General features: G+C 40.3%; 1 protein-coding gene across 3 annotated transcripts in view; it reads left to right on the forward strand.

Moving 5' to 3' along the window:
- Window positions 1–19059, forward strand: part of STARD9 (StAR related lipid transfer domain containing 9) — a 184857-nt gene that overhangs the window by 76014 nt on the left and 89784 nt on the right. For all 3 annotated transcript variants that reach the window (XR_008313825.1, XM_053285880.1, XM_053285881.1), the window contains 7 exons: window positions 11659–11728; window positions 12457–12529; window positions 13777–13844; window positions 15135–15232; window positions 16218–16418; window positions 17148–17245; window positions 17810–17887. Coding sequence is in view for 2 of the 3 variants with exons in the window: in XM_053285880.1 (XP_053141855.1) it covers window positions 11659–11728; window positions 12457–12529; window positions 13777–13844; window positions 15135–15232; window positions 16218–16418; window positions 17148–17245; window positions 17810–17887 (686 nt within the window). In the remaining variant the exon portion in view is untranslated. The remainder of the gene's footprint in view (window positions 1–11658; window positions 11729–12456; window positions 12530–13776; window positions 13845–15134; window positions 15233–16217; window positions 16419–17147; window positions 17246–17809; window positions 17888–19059) is intronic.

Here is a 19059-nt window from a genome sequence, read left to right on the forward strand (position 1 = left end):
CTTTTCTGACTAGGAGATTTGCTTTTTCAGGGATGGTATGTCAACCTGTTCTTGATGGGGTGACACTTCTTTTGAAGGAGCAGATTCACAGTTTGGAAATTCTCATTGACCCAGGATATTCCTGGATGCCTTGGTATCTGCTGTGACTTGGAGGACATTTGCCCTACTTCAGTTGGTGTGCCAGTTTTGCCCATTACTTGTAATGCTCTCTATATAGAGTTTCCTTTGAAGACCCTCCGGAAGGTTCAGCTGGTCCAAAATGCAACAGTGAGAATCTTGGCAGGAATTGATTGATTGATTGATTGATTAAGTGCCGTCAAGTCAGTGTCGACTCTTAGCAACCACATAGATAGATATGGTCCAAGACTCATGGGTGGGAGCTGCATTGGTTATCATTTTGTTTCTCAGCCCAATTCAGTGCTAGAAATTACCTGTAAAACCCTTCATAATTTGGAACGTGAATCTGTCTGTCCTATAAAGTATGACAGAGGACCTCCTGCATTTACCACCACCAGCTGAGGTTTGTTTGGCCACCATGAAAAGTAGGGCCTTCTCTATAGTGGCCCCCTTCTGTTGGAATGTTCTCTCAATGGAGGGGCTCCCTGTTTTACATGGTTGGTGAAGACAGTTTCATCGCCTGTTTTATTTAGGCAGGCTTTTAGATAGAATTTTTTTAAATTGTTAGTGGTTCTATTGTTTTGTTTGTTTAAACTTTTGTAAGCTGTCCTGGGACTTTTTGCGAAGGCTTGGGATATAAATGGGATATAAATATTTTAAATAAATATTATTTAATAATAAATACATAAATAAAATAGTGGGAGGTTAAGGTGATCACCTTAATTTGCAATTTCCACGCTTTTTGATAGCATGAGTAAAATTTGAAAGCACCTTAACTATCATCTTAAACCAAAGATTTCTTTATATTTTAATTAATAAGCAAAACCTGTTTTTTATTTTGGAATCATTCCATAAGAGTAGATTGTGGATGGACAGTCTGCTGAATACATAAAATCTTCCATGCAGGTGGAATTAACACAATCTGTTTGTTTAAAAATGAAAACAATTGTTGTATTCCATGCAAGTTGTATCTTGGAAGTGTGCAGACATTATTTCAGTGGCCGAGCTAACATACATAGAAATAACTAATGTCTGTCCTTAAGACATAGTGTCTGAAATGGTGTTTCTTGATTGATGGTAGTCAAATGAAAACAATTGTTGTATTCCATGCAAGTTGTATCTTGGAAGTGTGCAGACATTATTTCATTGGCCGAGCTAACATACATAGACATAACTAATGTCTGTCCTTAAGACATAGTGTCTGAAATGGTGTTTCTTGATTGATGGTAGTCGGTTGCTTTCCCTCTTTCTAACTGGAATTAGAGCAATAACATAAAAGGAATTTGGGAGGGAAAATGGCATCTGTCCTGTTTTAGGGAATCTTGATTGGGTAATCCATATAAGGTTGCTGTTGCTTAGCATCTGGATTTTATGATAGGCCTATACATAAAGCAAAGCTGTGATGAACTTTGGATCCCAACAATAAAGTATTACAGTTAAAAAGTTTAAAAGGCTTGGCTGGATGAATAAAAAATGAAATAGTGTCTTTGTTTAACAGTTGTGATAGATTCAAAATGCTGTCGCAAGAGGTCATAAACTGAATCGATCTTATACTAGTCATTTATTTTGATTAAGTTACTAGTTAGATAAAAATTGTGTGTGTGTCTCTTTCTGTCTATCTGTCTATCTATCTATCTATCTATCTATCTCTCTATCTCTCTCTCTCTCTCTCTCCCAGGTGCATATTTAAAAGCTTTAAAATACTGTTGTTGGAATATTCTCATCCCCCCCCCACTTTTCTTGTTTTAGTTATGCATTCAGAGGAACAAACAGTCAAGAAGAGCATGACCCATATACGACTGATGTCCCAAATGTCTGTGCCCTGACTATGAAGGACTGCTGCCAGAGTCATAATTTTTTTAATCACAGGATATACATGTTCTCATATGTTTACACACCCAGTTTCAGCTTCAGACATTAATTATTTTGTTTTGCTGTAGGTCCTGAAAGTTGACCATGTCCAATGAAAGCCAAAAAACTGAAAATGTGGAAATCAGGATTGTCATTAAGTACCTCCAAAAAGGGGGGGGGGGGTTACAGCCAAATGTGTTTCTGAATGCACACACATTTACTAGTTAAGCTTCTTGGAAAGTAATGAAATAGGATTGCATAAGGCAAGATGACATTAGGAATTTAAAATTCAGGCAACTTTACCTTCTTAAGTGATTGCTTAATATATTGAGGGAGCCTAGTTGCAAATAACAAGATCTGTAAGTTATCCTTATCAAGGGATGGTTCTAGACAAGGGATTGTGCCCATGGAGCCCATGTGCCCACTTCCACTGAAGTGAATAAAGAAGCCTGTTTATGTAGCAGATTCTTGTACACGTTGTAGCATACAGTGAGCTTGGGAGTGTGGAACTGTTATCTGTCTTAGGTGCAGTATGCTAGCCACAGCATTTTCAAGCATAGAAATGTTGCATAATAAGCAGAACTTTTATCAAGAGAGTCTTGAGGTAATCTCTCTTTTTTCAAGGCAATCAAGGCCAATGTTGTTTGAATAAAAAAACTAGTCAAAATGAATTTGAACTGCATTTGATACACATTCCTCTGCTGTACAATTAGTAATAAGGGTAAAATAAGCATGACTTAATGATGCAACACATGACAAAACTTGTTTTTCCATTTGTCTGTGCACTGCGCTTGTTAAATTTCAGCCAGTAATTTCTAGATAGCAGAGGAGAGAGAGAAATCACTGTTTGCAGAAGCCTTGTGAACTGTTCCAGTTTGCTTTAATTGCCAATTGTGTCCTAATGCAGGTTGCCTTTGCCACATAACACCTGTCAGTAAAAACGTAAATCAAAAAATATCCTATTTTTAGCACATCAGACACAGTATTTGTTTGAGAAATTGTTTAATCTTGAATTATAGCATGTAGTCTGATGAATTTTCAAATATAAAAAAATAGTGCACTACTGCAGGTGGTCACCATTATATACAGTTGTTATTTGTGAATATGGTCTAGGAGTCACAGAGCTGTGAAGGGACCCTGATGCCAAAGTAGGCAGGGAACACTCGTAGCTGTTAACTCTTTTAAAAAAATTGAGTTAACTGCTTATCATATTCAGAACTCCATAAGTGCAAAATGTCCAGCAATGGTTTAGGGACACAATATTCATGAATACTTGTAATGCCAGTTACACCAGACTTAGATGTTATGTACAGTGTGTGGTTGGTGGCTGCCATTGGCTGCCATCCTGACTAATACACTTGCACAATGAACAGTTCTGCTTGTGCAAGAAGATTGCACATCTGCATGGAGTCATAAGGATGCTTGAAATGCTGCTTTTGCGGAAAGGTTTCCTACGAAATTTATGAGGCATGCCACAGGTTGTACACCTTACTGTGCAAGGCAAACATGTATGTGTTAGTGCAGCAGTCATGCAAGCTTCACACTTAGTGCTAGCCAGCATTGGCCACTGCAAAAAAGCAGCCTTGCATCTCCTCCTCTTCTGTTTCCCATACCACCAAGAGAAATTAAACGTGTGAAGTGTGACATGTGAGTTCTCCCTCCCCCCCACCTGCACCCCCGCAATGCTTTGGCTGCTACCTGCAAAGGTAGATAAATTGTCAACATGATGACATCTGTCACACGTTTTGTTTTAGTAATGAGTGAGATTTTCATTATGAGTGAGAGAAGGAGAAATCAGATTTGTGGGGGACAGAGGATAAGATGTGCAGCTGCTTCATTTGGCAGCAGCTACTTATCCCTTTGGGGACTTTTGTTGAAAAAGCGATATATAAATATTCTCCGTAGTCGTAGTTTCAGCCTTAGATATAATTTAAAAACATGAATGAAGTTTGGTACTACATATGAGGCATTCATAAAGATTCAATACACCTTTAGTACTGAACAAAGTGCCCATTCCTGCTTCAGCAGCATTCTGATGCTTCGTTTGAGAAGTAGTGTATCTTCCAGTTGCAAATCTCATTATACAAAATGCTTTTGATCATTTCCAGACAACCATTATTCACTGCATTTTTAAATATATATTTTTAGATTTTAGCCTTTTAAATGCTGAAAGCCATTCCATGATCCTTATTGGAATGGTTTCAAAATTTTCTTGTACAGATGGTTCAACAGTTAAGGAATTAGTCTTTTAAAATCAGGAAATGATGCAATCAATTACAGATTTTTAACCCAGAAAGAGTGAAATCTTTCTGTGATATTTAAAAATAACCTTTCATTTTCTAAATGTAGAAAATGCAATTTCTTCTTCAACAGCAATAACACATTGAATTTTCACAATAAAATGTGCATAATGGATTCAATAAATAAGAACTATCTACTGGATCAGATACAATATCCATTTAATCTACCATCCTGTTTCCAATGGTGGCCAGTCCAGTGTTTTCAGGAAGCCCTCAAAAAAGGTGTGAAGGCAACAGCTTCCCCCCACTCTTTGTCTCCCAGCAAACTGTTGGAAGTGAAGGACTTTACGCTGTCTCTTGTCTCAATGACAGTGGAGGACAGACTAATGAGTCAGAGGGCTAGAGGGTCAAGACATTGGTCATCCCTTCTCTACTGCTCTGATGCTATCCCTTTGGAATATAGATTGCTACTCTTAGGGACACTTCCTTCCAGCCACTTCCTTCCTCTCTCCCTTCTCTTCCTGTTCCTTCTACCTTGCAACATGCAAGCTCCTCTCCCTACACCATGTGTGCAGAGATGCAGAATCTATCTGCATCCAGCTAGATAGATAGATTAGAGATCCTAACTCCTTACTTTCCTATCTAGAATGGAGTTCTCTAATAAATACAATTTATATTGATTTGAAACTATGAACTGGCTCCAAGTTACTTTACTCTCAGCATACACGCATGCCTAACCAAATTCCACTGTGTTGTGCCTCTGTGTACTCTGCTATAATGAAAAAGGGTTTCTCCTACCAGAGAGAATTCCCAACACAAACAATATTCAGAAGCATATTACCTGTGAACATGGTGATTCCATTCAGCTATTGCAGATCTGTCAGTAGCTCTCAGTTATCCCCATGAAGTCTAAATTCCTTAAAAGCGAATTAAGCCAGTGACCATCGCCACATCTTGCAGCCGTTTATTCTGCAAGTTAATTATGTGTTGTTTTACGATATACTTTACTTATCCTGAATCTTCTGTCAATTTCATTGGGTGACTCCATATTCTAGTATTATGAGAGAGAGGGAGAAATATCTCTTTCATGGTCTCCACACGACCCCACCATTCGTAATTATGTAAACGTCTATCATGTTTCCTCTAAGGAATATTTTGTGCTCCAAATTAAAAAGTCCGAAATGCTTTCCTCACTTTACAGGGAAGGCAGTTCGTACATGTTCATTTTGGTTGCCCTTTTCAGCTATACGTAAGCCCTATTCAAACATTATTAGGCAAAGCCCCGCTTATGCTTACAGCTCAGAAAGCAGGGAGGAAACAGAGGGTAGGTATAAATGGAGAGTTATCACAATGGAGGGAAGTAAGAATTGGGGGCCCCCAGGGATCTGTACTGGGACCGTTGCTTTTTCATTTATTCATAAATGATCTAGAAGTAAGGGTAAGCAGCGAGGTGGCCAAATTTGCAGATGATACCAAACTCTTTTGGGTAGTGAAATCCAAAACAGATTGTGAGGAGCTCCAAAAGGATCTCTCCAAATTGGGTGAGTGGGCAACAAAATGGCAAATGTGGTTCAATGTTGGCAAGTGCAAAGTGATGTACATTAGGATGAAAAACCCCAGCTCCAAGTATACGTTGATGGGATCTGAGCTGTCGGTGAATGACCAGGAGATGGATCTTGGGATCGTGGTGGACAGCTGAAACAGGCTGAAATTTAGGAGCTGGATCAAACCATATGTTTGAGTGGTCCAATTCCATGCTAAAAATAATTAGAAAGGGGATTGAAAATAAAACTGTTAATACTATATTGTCATACAAAACTATGGTGCGGCCACACCTGGAGTACTGCATACAGTTCTGGTCACAACATCTAAAAAAGGACATTGTAGAACTGGAAAAGGTGCAGAAGAGGCCAACCAAGATGATCAAGGGCCTAGAGCACCTTCCTTATGAGGCAAGGCTACAACACCTGGGGCTTTTTAGTTTAGAAAAAAGACAACTGTGGGGAGACATGATAGAGGTCTATAAAATCATGCATGATGTGGAGAAAGTAGATAGAGAGAAATTCTTCTCCCTCTCACATAACACTAGAACTAGGGGTCATCCCATGAAATTGATTGCCAGGAAATTTAGGACCAACAAATGGAAGTACTTTTTCACACAATGCATAATCAACTTGTGGAATTCTCTGCTACAAGATGTGGTGACAGTCAACAACCTGGATTGCTTTAAGAGGTGTTTGAATAACTTCATGGAGGAGAGGTCTATCAATGGAGGGCTATAGGCCATCTCTAGCCTCAGAGGCAGGATGCCTCTGAGTACCTGTTGCAGGGGAGTAACAGCAGGAGATAGAGCATGCCCTCAACTCCTGCCTGTAGGCTTCCAGCGGCATCTGGTGGGCCACTGTGTGAAATAGGATGCTGGACTAGATGTGCCTTGGGCCCGATCCAGCAGTGCTGTTCTTATGACTGAACCATCCACCAAGATTTCTTTCCTAGAGTCAGGTTCTGTCAGTGTATAATAGTCCCAGTAACAAACAGTGTCTGAGTCCAGACCAGTTCAAGTGACTGATCTACTTATGCAGGTGACGTTTACAATCCCTCTTCATGTCGCAGAATCCTGTGAATTGAAAAGCCCTTCCCAATATTGGGGGCCCTCTAGAGCAGCGCAAGGTATGTTGGGCTGCCATCAGAAGGAATTTTCCACATAATTTTTTCTATCTCACATCTCTGACAGACACTGTGTATATGTACATATATAAGTATGTATATGGGTTGCTGAGCTGAGATGGCAAATTGCTCCTTGGCTCAGGCAGGGTCTTTCCTTGAGCCACCTCCTGAGAAGCACTGAGACATTTCTATGCAAAGCCCCATTTTGCTAGTAAAATGCTACCTGTGACTTTTTGAATACAAGCCATAGTTTCCATACAATTTGAATTTAATTCAAAAGTTATGTGGCCACTTGTGGTTATATAAATTGATGTTAATACATCTGAAGAAATAGTTGCTGGTAGTTTGTTCTTAAGCAGAATAACTACTTTGGGTAGAGATGTGCAAACTGATTCGAGCTTGAATTGGGCCGATTTGAGTGATTCGAACTCAAATCGAATCACCCTTAGAATAAAAGGCCTGATTCAAGTTTGAATCAAACTGACCCTGATTCGAGCTCGAATTGACTTAAGTGATTTGAGTGCCATTCTGGTGGGCTCCCCCCCCCCCCACTTGCTGATTGGTTTTCTGGTTTTGGCTTCTGATTGGCTTGAGGTTTCCTTGCTTCTTGGTTGGCTTGTTATACAAATCAAGTGTTGTTGTGGGCAACTGTGCCCTCATTGGCTGGGTGGCAGGAGGGGGAACTAAAAAGGAGGGAATTTCAAAATGTGTGCATCTGAAGAGGACAAATCAGGAAAGGAGAAAGGAATGAATCAAGGAAGGTGTTAATTTGTGTTTTTCTTTTCTCAGCACTGAGTATAATATGCTGTGCATTTGCTGCTGTATTATTAACTCTCTGGTTTTGCTGGATCTCAGATTGACAGAGGCAGAACTTGGGTGCTTGCTTGCCTTCCTTGAGTTGTGGTTTGGTCTGTTTGAGAGATGGTGTTGTGGCGAGAAATGGACAGTGGCAGCTGTGTGTGTGTGTGTGTGTGTGTGTGTGTGTGTGTAATATTTCTTGATGACTGCTATGATGAGCTCCAGGTCTGGCCTTGAGACTAACTTGTGCTTCACTTACTGCTTTGGACTGCTTTTTAATCTGCATTCTGCATTGGAAGGTATACTCGGTCAGAATGTGGCTGAAGACATTGCCCTAGCTGAGCTTATGGTTATGCTTGCTGTCCACTAAGGGTGCTGCCAGTGTTCCCAGCCAGTGTTCCCTCTTACAGGGATTCCCAGATGTTGTTGATTACAACTCCCATAATCCCCAAGCCAAAGCCATTGCAGCTGGGGCCTTTCGGAGTTGTAGTCAACAACATCTGGGAATCCCTGTTAGAGGGAACACTGGTGGCAGCTGTTGCAATGCTGAAGTAAGTAGTCATAATTGTGTATGAGAGCACAACTCCTGTCAGCTCAGGCACTGTGGCTGGCAATTGATTCTGGGTCAGTGATTCTTTTTTGGCCATCTGTGGCCTGTGTGCTTGACAAAATCTTGTGTTGGGAGGGACTATGTGTTTCTGTTCTGCAGTTTTTTTCAAGGCGAAATTTCAAAATCTGTGCTCTTTGCCTGTTTCAGCCATAGGGAACAATGGAGAACACAAAACACCCCACTGTTCCCCATGGCTAGGTCCTAGAGAAACAAAAGTGTGTTGGGTGGTACAGCATGATGCTACCCACCACCCAACCCACAAGATAAATGGGCAAGTGGATGATTTTTTTAACCTTTCCGCAAAACCCCCATAGGATCCTATGGAGGTTTTTTGGAGGGGGAGGGAAGGTTAAGAATTTTTTAAAATTGCCTGATTGCCCATTTCTTTTGTGGTTTGGGTAGTAGGTAGCACCCATCGTGCCCTACCACTCAGCCCGCTTTGGTGTCCCTAGGACCTACCCATGAGGAACAATGGGGTTATTCGAGTTCCTCATTGCTTCCTATGTCCAAATCACTTGAACAACAAGAAGTATTTATACAGTCATCCCTTGCCAACTGTGGTTTTACCAACTGTGGTTCTGAACATATGTGAATGGGAAATTGTGACAGGTCTTGCCAACTGCGACCTGAGTATCCACATTTGGCAAGGGTTTTTTGTTATTTTGGAGGTGTTTCCATGATTTTGGTGGGGTTCAGAGGTTCGATCTGCTCATTCCTCTTGGTGACTCTTGCTAACCCTTGCTGAACTTGCTGTCCCTTGCTAATTTAAATTGCCTTTGAGCGATTTGGGAGGGTTCAAAAATGTCCAATCTGCTCATTCTTCTTGGTAACTCTTTTTGTTGTTCTTAATTTTTTGTTATTCTTAGCTTTAAAAAAAAAATTCCCCCTTTATTTTTAGGTCTTTTTGCAGACATGGTTCCCCTAACCCCCTGTTCCCCATAGACTTTAATGCCTCACCAGCCGTGAATTTGCCAATGGCGAGGTTTCGCCAGAATGAAATCCTAGTGCAGGCACCCCCAAACTGCAGCCCTCCAGATGTTGCTGAACTACAATTCCCATCACCCCCAGCTACAATGTATTGTGGCTGGGATGATGGGAATTGTAGTTCAGCAACATCTGGAAGGCCGCAGTTTGGGGATGCCTGTCCTAGTGGTTGGCGAGGGATGACTGTATACTGCTTTTCAACAAACGTTTCCAAAGTGGTTTACATAGAGAAATAATAAATAAATGAATAAGATGGGTCCCTGTCCCCAAAGGGCTCATAATCTAAAAAGAAACAAAAGATAGACACCAGCAACAGTCACTGGAGGTACTGTGCTGGGGGTGGATAGGGCCAGTTACTCTGCCCCTGCTAAGTAAAGTTTACCGAGCATCACAGCCACATTAAAAGGTACCTCTTTGGCCAGTTAGCAGGGGTTGAATAGTTTGTCAAAACAGCTGGCAGTGGGCGCTGTTTTGACAAATCGATTTGAGTATTTTGCTATTTGATTCGAGCTAGAATCAAATTGCAAAATCCTATATTATTATTATTATTATTATTATTAATAATAATATTAATAATAATATTATTATTATCCCGCTCTTCCTCCAAGGAGTCCAGAGCGGTGTACTACATACTTGAGTTTCTCTTTCACAACAACCCTGTGAAGTAGGTTAGGCTGAGAGAGAAGTGGCTGGCCCAGAGTCACCCAGCTAGTTTCATGGCTGAATGGGGATTTGAACCCGGGTCTCCTCAGTCCTAGTCCAGCACTCTAACCACTACACCACACTGGCTCCACCACTACACCACGCTGGCTTCGTACACATCTCTAGCTTTGGGTATCAGGGTATCCCAGAAATGTGAATTAGTTTGTATTACTATGTCAAGAACTATGTCAAAAGAAAAGAATTATTTGGCAGAACAAAGAAATAGGGCCAAAGTAATCACAGGTCCAACATTTCTCTCAATTTTCCTGCATTCCTGTGATGAGATCCATAAGCCCTCCAGAGCCCTGTGGATGGAATTCAAGACACCCTAGCAAGTGTAATCCCTGAATCTCACTTTTGATCCTTCAACAGAAGGAGACTGTAGATACTTGAATTGCTTGTACTTCTGCACATGTCATTTCTTCTGCAACATACGAATGTACTCTTAGCAGTAGTGTGCTTGTAAAGGTAAAATGTGCCGTCGAGTCAGTGTCAACTCCTGGTGACCACAGAGCCCTGAGGTTGTCTTTGGAAACGTACCAGCGGGGATTCAAACTGGCAACCTGCCAGCGTGGTGCAGTGGTTAGAGCCAGCGTGGTGCTGTGGTTAGAGTGCTGGACTAGGACTGGGGAGACCCGCGTTCAAATCTCCATTCAGCCATGATACTTGCTGGGTGACTCTGGGCCAGTCACTTCTCTCTCAGCCTAACCTACTTCACAGGGTTGTTGTCAGGAGAAACTTAAGTATGTGGTACACCGCTCAGGGCTCCTTGGAGGAACAATGGGATATAAAAAGTAAACAAAAAACAAAACCTCTGGCTTGCTAGTCAAGTCAATTGTACAGAGTAGTAAACTCAGACCCAGTGAGTCAGTATCAGGGTATCCTGTAATGAGCATTTCACATTAATGATACTGAAGAAGTTGCATTTCTGCATTATGCTGCTCTCTAGTGGAGCTGCAGAGGCTGATTTGCTATTCTGCAATGCAACATCCTATATGTTTCATTGTGTAGTTTCTTTTCCCCAGCTTCAGAATGTTCTTTATTTAAAAGGGAGTTGTAATTATTTCTTTCTCTCTCTTTTTTAGTAATAACTATTCCTATACTGCTTGTATTCAGTGGAATAGTGAAATCTCAGAAATATTGTTTGCATTGCATGATTGTCACATTGTTGTGCATTTTGTTTTCTGCAAAATGGTTAGATTGATATAGGTCAGAATCCAAAGGGCATCATGTGCGCACTGAGGCTTTCCCATCCATTTTCCCAGTGCAGTTGCTCATGCACCCCCCACCTCACACACACCAAAAGCTGTTTTTGAAGGTCAGACGGGACCCTCCAGAGCAGGATTTGATGCAGGGGAATGAGTCCAGAATGGAAAATCACCATCACCACATTCAGAGGTGTCCCTAGGTAATTCCTTTGAGCCCCTGCTCCCTCTGCAAATTAAGCATCATCATGCTTGGCTGGATGACCACACCACCCAGGACAGACTAAAGAGAGTTTGAGGGCCCCCAGGGGCCGTGGAGGTCCTGGATTTCGACCCTGAAGTCCAGGGGTAAGAACGCCTCTGGCTGCATCATATGCACACAAAAGTGGTTTTCATAGGGTTTTTTGGATTCTGACGTATTAGGCCCAAGCAATAGGAAGAATGTTGTTAACTATTGGTTCTTAATTTTTAAAATCTCTGCTAGGCCTGTCTCAGCATGTGGTTACAGACTACAAACAAGTAGTTGGACTTTTGGAAGAAGGAATTGCAAACAGGTATTTTATTTTAAAATTCTCCAAACCATGTTAGTTCCTTGTACTGGTACTCATTTTTCTGGGTTTGCTAGAATCCAATTTTCATTAAATGAGCAGAATGATTAGTACTTGCAAATACATTAATATCCTATTTGTTCTCTAGAAAAACATGTAGGTGGTGTTTTTTTTTAATAATACTGCAAAAATGAATAGACTTTATTTAAAATATTTATATACCACTTTTCAATTAAAAGTTCACAAAGGGATTTACATAGCACTGAAAAGGGGGGAAATGGTTATTTGCCCTAAAGGGGTTTGTAAAGAGGGGGAGAGAGGGAGGGGTGGTGGTGACACAAGGGAGATATCAGCAATAGTCACTGGAAAAGATGGGAAAGTTTAGAAACCCAAATGAACCAATGAAATATATCCAAACATTCAGCCACCTTTTTGAAAAGCATAAGTAACCTAAACATTAAGTACTCTTGGAAAAATTATTCAACTTTGTGTCTGTAACAAGTTAAGTGGTTGCGGAAAGCAACAGAAATGTCTTTTCACATTTGGTTCCAATGTATAGATATAGAGCCATTCAGAACTGGTAGAAGAACTGAATGGTTTCCCCATTCCAAATATTTGGATTGTGGTGTTTTAACTTAATTCTGTAGTTTTTGCATATTAGTTTTCAATCTCCTCTTATCCTTTGCCCTTCAGAAAAATGAAGTATTACCCCTTCTTTTTCATTTTGCATGTAGAATTACAGCAGCTACACATGTTCATGATGCCAGCAGCAGATCTCATGCTATCTTCACCATCCAGTATACTCAAGTTAGTCCTATTTTCTATTCAAACATGTGCTTGTTGGCTTTGATTTGAACAGTAAGGCCACAATATCAAAACTGCTTTGCACTCTAGTAAAAGCAACAGCATTGGTAAAACAGTCAGTGGCAGAAGAGGAATCAGCCCTACTTGGAGCAAATGGAAAGAATTCTGGCAGTCTTCAGCTTCTATCAAAGACTGTCCTAAAAAGTCAGATTTAAATAACATAAAACTTGAAAAATAAAATAAGTTTAAATGGTGGGGCAGTAGTCATTCCGTAATGTTGGCACCACAGCTGTGAAAAGGCCCTGCCCCATGTACTCACTTACCTTACCTTAGCTGGTGGGGAACCCAGATCAGAACCTCAGATACTGATTGAAACAAAGGGTGGGGTGGATCATATGGGAGAAATCTAGTTTATTTCAGCGAGACTTCATATGCTCTTACCAGTATAAATCCACTAGGGTTCTCTGATCTTCATCACAAAATCTCTCAGCCTCATCACTGACACAGAGTTGGTTTGTAGTGCTCAGGGACAGGATCTTCTCAATAATGCCCCCTATCTTTAGAATGCCCTCCAAGAGTTGCTGTATCAGCTTCCCTTCTTGATGAATTTTAAAAAGATCCTGAGAATTCTCCTTTTTAGAGAAGCATTTTACAATTTGTTTTGATCAGGTTCCCAGTTGCTGCTGGTTTGTTTTTATATTTGTTTTGTTATTGATCGTAAACTACCCTGAGCAACAGTGTGCTGGAGGGGCAGGATAGAAATATTTTAAATAAATACTTATTATTTTATTTAGTATATTTGTATACTCTCCAAACTCATGTATCTGGGCAATTTAGAACAAACATAAGACAAATTAAAACTGAAATTAAAAAAAATTAAAACAATTTAAAACCACTATTCAAGTTAAAAAGCTTGGATGAACAAATGCATCCTGAGAGTCTTTTTAAAAGCTGTCAGAGATGGGGAGCCTCTTATTTCATCAGGGAGCGCATTCCAAAGTCTTGGGGCAGCAACAGAGAAAGCCCATACCTAATAATGTCTGTGCAGATGCCATTCTTTGCCTAAAAATATATATATCTGATGGAAGTCTGTAATCTTTCTGCCATTTTGAAGTGCTTGTTAGTTTAGCACATTGGGGTTCAGTGTACAGTTCTTTGATAGTCCTTGAAATATCTTACATATTTAAGAATAATGTAATTTGTTTGAATTAGTATGAATTATACCAATACTTGAATGCATTTCCTTTCAGGCTATACTAGAGAACAACCTGCCCTCTGAAATTGCAAGCAAGATCAACTTAGTGGACCTTGCAGGCAGGTAATATTTTGCATTCCATAAGTCAGTTTATTTTAACTTTTAATGTTCAAGGGAAAAACTTCCACATCAACTTTTTTTGCCATGGGACTCCTGTGTAGTGCATAGGGGTGCACTACATAAAATGAACATTTTTTCTTTTTTCTTGGAGGCGATGCCAGGAGCCACCCCCAAGGAATCAGAAACTGGAACAGCTTGAATTATTTACTATTATTATTATTATTTACATTTTATATCCCGCTCTTCCTCCAAAGAGCCCAGAGCGGTGTACTACATGCTTAAGTTTCTCCTCACAACAACCCTGTGAAGTAGCTTAGGCTGAGAGAGAAGTGACTGGCCCAGAGTCACCAAGCTAGCATCATGGCTGAATGGGGATTCAAACTCGGGTCTCCCCGGTCCTAGTCCAGAACTCTAACCACTACACCATGCTGGCTCCCATGAATAGCAGCTGTTCCAGCCAGTTAACACAAAAGAGGAAGTTACAGGTATGGAAGAAGGGGGGCTGGAGGAAGCTCCCTGCCTTGAAGAATTAGCTGGGGCTACCTGTATGTTTGATCTTCTACTAGGTTGTTTGTTTCCTTTATTTGGGAGCCAAGATGCAACCTCTGCTTTCTCTCAGTTGCTTTCACCTTTCTGCCCTTCTTTCTACCTTTTGCCCCTGCTTTCTGCTTTCCCTCATTTTAATGCTTTATGCTTTACCCTGCTTTCTGTCTCCCCCATTTTTATGCTTCCCTCACATTATGCTTTCTGCTTTTCTATCTCTTCTCCTGCTTTTCTGCCTTTTGACCCTGCCTCCTGCCCTTTCTGCTCCCCTCCTGGTTTATTACTTACTGCTTTCTTGCCGCAGTTTTTCTGCTTTCACTTCTGCCTTTTGTCCAACTAAATACCAGTTGGGAGCAACAGCAGGAGAGAAGGCATGCCCTCATCTCTTGCTTGTGGTCTTCTCAGATGTATCTGGTGGGCTTTTGGGAGCTCTTTTTCAATGGTGGTGAGTGCCAACAGATATTTTAATCTTTTAAGAGTTGATTTGGTTTATATTTGGATTTGTCCAAGGATGTTTCAATCCCCCAATGAGCAGCAATTTTCACCAATCCTCCCTTCCTTCTGTTGCCCCCTGCTTGATGGAAATCACCGCCTTTATGCAAGCAGAATATTTTTTCATGAGCAGCAGTAATGGGTTAGACGCTTTCCCGTGTTTTAAATTTTGATATTTTAAAATACCTCTGGCTTTTAATTTGTGTTATCTTCTTTGGGGCTTATTAGTTATTTCCCCCTTCTATTGTGTATTTTCAGTGAAAGAGCTGATCCCAGTTACTGCAAAGATCGGATTACAGAAGGTGCCAACATTAACAAATCATTGGTCACTCTTGGAATTGTCATCTCTGCATTAGGTATTAATATCGTTACTTTTCATTTTAGCAATACCAGTACACGATGCTGGAAGATAAATTAACATACTGTATTTTAATATAAAATGTGTCAGGCAAACAATTATAATGCGTCTTTGGCATAGTAAATGGATACAGTGCTTAGAAAAATATTATATTGTACTTCAGGTGAAAACAATTTTGGCTTAGCAGATTATGACAAACAAAACATTTTGGGTGAAAAAATGTCGATGATGATAATATAAGGCTTACACACACACACACACACACACACACACACACACCCCTCTTTGTTAGATTAATTATTGAACTCAATAAAAGGACAACATTGCAGAGGATAAGACATTCCCATCTGGGCTGGCAAGAGCTAGGATTTCTCTAGATACCATGTGCCAACCACATTGTGTTGTTGTTTTTTACAGTGCAGTATTCCTGCTAGCATGCAATAGTTTGATTTCCACTTCACTTAAGTTTGGTGGAGTTAGCACTTACATGGTGATTACATCTGTGCTGTGTTTATACTCTTTTAAAGAAAAGAGTCTGCAGGGCAGGGAGCAAACAGGTGTGAGGTTAAGCTAACTGCAGATTCCAAATAACTCAATGACTGCATTGGACAACTGAGAGCTGCCTATAAGTGCTCCTTCATAGGAGCTGTAGAACACTTTTCTAGCAAATAAGTTTCTAAGTAATAGAAAGTTATCAAATATTGAAGGAGAGTTGGGTGGGTGAAGTTGTTTGTGGTGTTTGTCATCAGTCATATTCCTGGCATTGTCCAATAGATGCCTGTGCTGTGCCATTAACACAAATGTTACTAGCATGTGGAATAGGAGTTGCAGTAATAAAACTATTTGGAGGAAGCATCTTATTTGCCCAGTCACAAAATATGATTTGAGTGCAATAGAAGATATCTGGAACACCTGCAACAAATGAGTGACAATAATGTATTTAGTTTACAAGTTAGAAATTGCTGTTGTTTCCTCCCTCTTAGCACAAAACTCCCAGATGTTCAGTAGCTGCCAGAGCATAAACAGCATAGCTAGTGAAGTGGACAGCAACCACACAGACACTCACTGTGGAGCCAGTGTCGGCAACCACAGACGCCAAGCTTACATTCCATACCGTGACTCCATCCTCACTTGGCTTCTGAAAGATAGTCTGGGTGGCAATTCCAAGACCATTATGATTGCAAGTAAGTTCAAGGTGGTATTTTCCTTACATTTTCATTGAAGAACATCTCACTAGGTTTGCAAGTGGTATATTTTAAGCCTTTGAAGATTCAGTGCTTAACTTTAAAATAAAAGGTGTGTGGTTGCAGTGAGGATAGAATAATCCTTTGGATAACAGTGAGCTTTCCCTTTTCTTTTAGAAGTCTGGGAATTGATACAAATCAACGGTGCCATCTAGATATATGCACATTAGCTAGCTTTTAATATGCATAGGCTGCATTTTAGTGGTATGGCCCCATATAGACATCTAGGGACATTAGAGATTGAGCACCAAGTGGGTGGGAGGAGGTCAGACATTCCCTCACTCTCCTTCCTTATGTGGGCCAGAGATATTGTCTAATTCAACTCTCTCAGACTTTGTTCAGTGCTGGCAGCTGGTGCCTAGGTAGTACTTGCTGAATAATCAAACCCTTTTTAGCTGCGTGGGGAACATAGAGGGTTTGGGGGGGCAATAGGGGCATTCGTATAAATCTCAGTTTTTCTGAAATTCAAGATTTCTGCACTGTTCTCTGCTTTTGGTTGTCTCGTGCCCTGTTCAACGCCCCAGTTTCTGCCCTTAGTTGTCTTCATGTAGATTGCCTGAGCTTGAATATAAGATATAGATTGTCCCATATGGATCTTAACATGAACGAAAAGGAATTGTAACAGACTTTTAAAACACCTTAAATAAATTTCTTCTTTCTCCTTTGTAGCTATCTCTCCTGCAAGTTCTTGTTACAATGAGACCATTAGTACTTTGCGATATGCTTCAAATGCCAAAAACATTATTAACAAACCCCGGGTGAATGAGGTGAGTTACTTTTCTGTGGTTTTATGCTTTTTAGTAGGATGTTTGTTCACATATCAGGTAAAGTGGAGTGCCACAAAAGTGCATGAAAAAGCACAATAAATCAATTAACCTCTAAAGAACCACAGCTTATTATTTTGTTTTATTTACAGGCATCTGACATTTGATAATTATTTTATTGTGGCATTTGTTTTTCTGCCTGTTTTTAATTCTAATCCTCTGTACCTATAACTAAGTCTTCCATGATACATTTACTAGCTATGCATGCTCTCATTAGGTGTCATCATGTTTAGGATTGCAGCAGCGAGAAAAGTAAGAGATGCACTATAGATACTTTGAAGGTGAAGTATGAACTGACACGAGAGCCTTAATCTTGTTTTCCCACAGTTGATAGCATGATAAATATATGGAATAATAATGTTTGAGACATTCTAATAATTTGTTTTTATATCAGATAGCACCCATTAGATTTATTTTAGAACAGCCTTATGAAATTGGTTCTTTTCATACTGCACTGTCATATCACCATATATTTTTTAAAAGAGTGTTTGCCCCGTATTCCTTCAGGATGCAAATGTGAAACTGATTAGAGAACTGCGAGAAGAAATCGATAGATTGAAGACCATGCTGATGAGCTTTGAGCTGGTGTGTACAAATATTTATATAGATACTTTGAAGGTGAAGTATGAAGGTGAAGTATTTGTTTGTTATTTCTCTGTGTAAACCGCCCTGAGCCATTTTTGGAAGGGCGGTATAGAAATTGAATTATTATTGTTGTTGTTGTTGTTGTTGTTGTTGTTATTTTAACTGAATCAAAATGAGCCATTCATTAGTTCTGTGTATAAATATCACCTTTTTAAAAGAAGCGTTTGATCTTGTTAAGATAGGGAACAAATAATATAAGTTCTATAAGCATTATAAGTACAGTACCTCAGCATACACATTCATTTGTGTAAATGGGAAGGGGCAGTTTTTGCCAGTACCCTGGTCCCTTTGCTCTTCTCTGTTATTCCTCTGTTCCTGAAAATCTGCTTCTGAGGATTCCCCTCCTCTTAGAGATACATTTTCAGGATACATAGAAGGAGTGCAGAAGGAATGAGGAATTGACAAAAATCACCTCTCCTCGCTTGCACAAGTGGAGCATCTTCCATTTGTGGAGGTTCTAGTTTGGGATGCTGCCCATTGACTAGAAGGTGCAATTGATTTAAAACTCTCTCCCTCTCCCCTCTTCCCCCTCACTCTCCCTCCCCCGCTCTTTCTGTTGTGTGCTAAAATTCTCAAAGGATCCTACTAATTCTAGAGACTACTAATTTTCTGAGACTGCAGAATGCATATATTATGTATCCATACCTGGGTTCACATTAGCTGCATACAGAGACAGGAATCTTGAATCTTCCCTCTGATGCCTGGACAGGGATGCAGAGACATTGACAAAGGGGTCAAACTGTCCCAGGGTCCCATGAGGCTGATCCTAACCCTAACGCTATCACTGTTGTTGTCTACTGACAGCATTTGGTGGGGATGGGGGTGAGGCTAGAAGGTTATGTTTTCCCCTGGGTTACCTCTCTGTAGCTTTCTGCCTGGCACCTCCATAGCTTTGTAGTAAACATGGCAAAACAGTGCTGAGCCATCACAGATTTCATGGAATTGGCAGAACTTCTGATGTTCAAGCCCAAGGGGAGTGGGTGCAATCCAATTTGGGCCCATTTGCCTGTGGAAATAAAGGATAGCTTTATCTGTAAGTTTCAGATTTTTCCTTTTTTAAAGCCCTATCATAATATGGTTAAAAACACTTCATAAATAGATTTGGGTGCTCA

Source organism: Hemicordylus capensis, chromosome 1, assembly GCF_027244095.1.
Source record: "Hemicordylus capensis ecotype Gifberg chromosome 1, rHemCap1.1.pri, whole genome shotgun sequence".
Taxonomy (NCBI): domain Eukaryota; kingdom Metazoa; phylum Chordata; class Lepidosauria; order Squamata; family Cordylidae; genus Hemicordylus; species Hemicordylus capensis.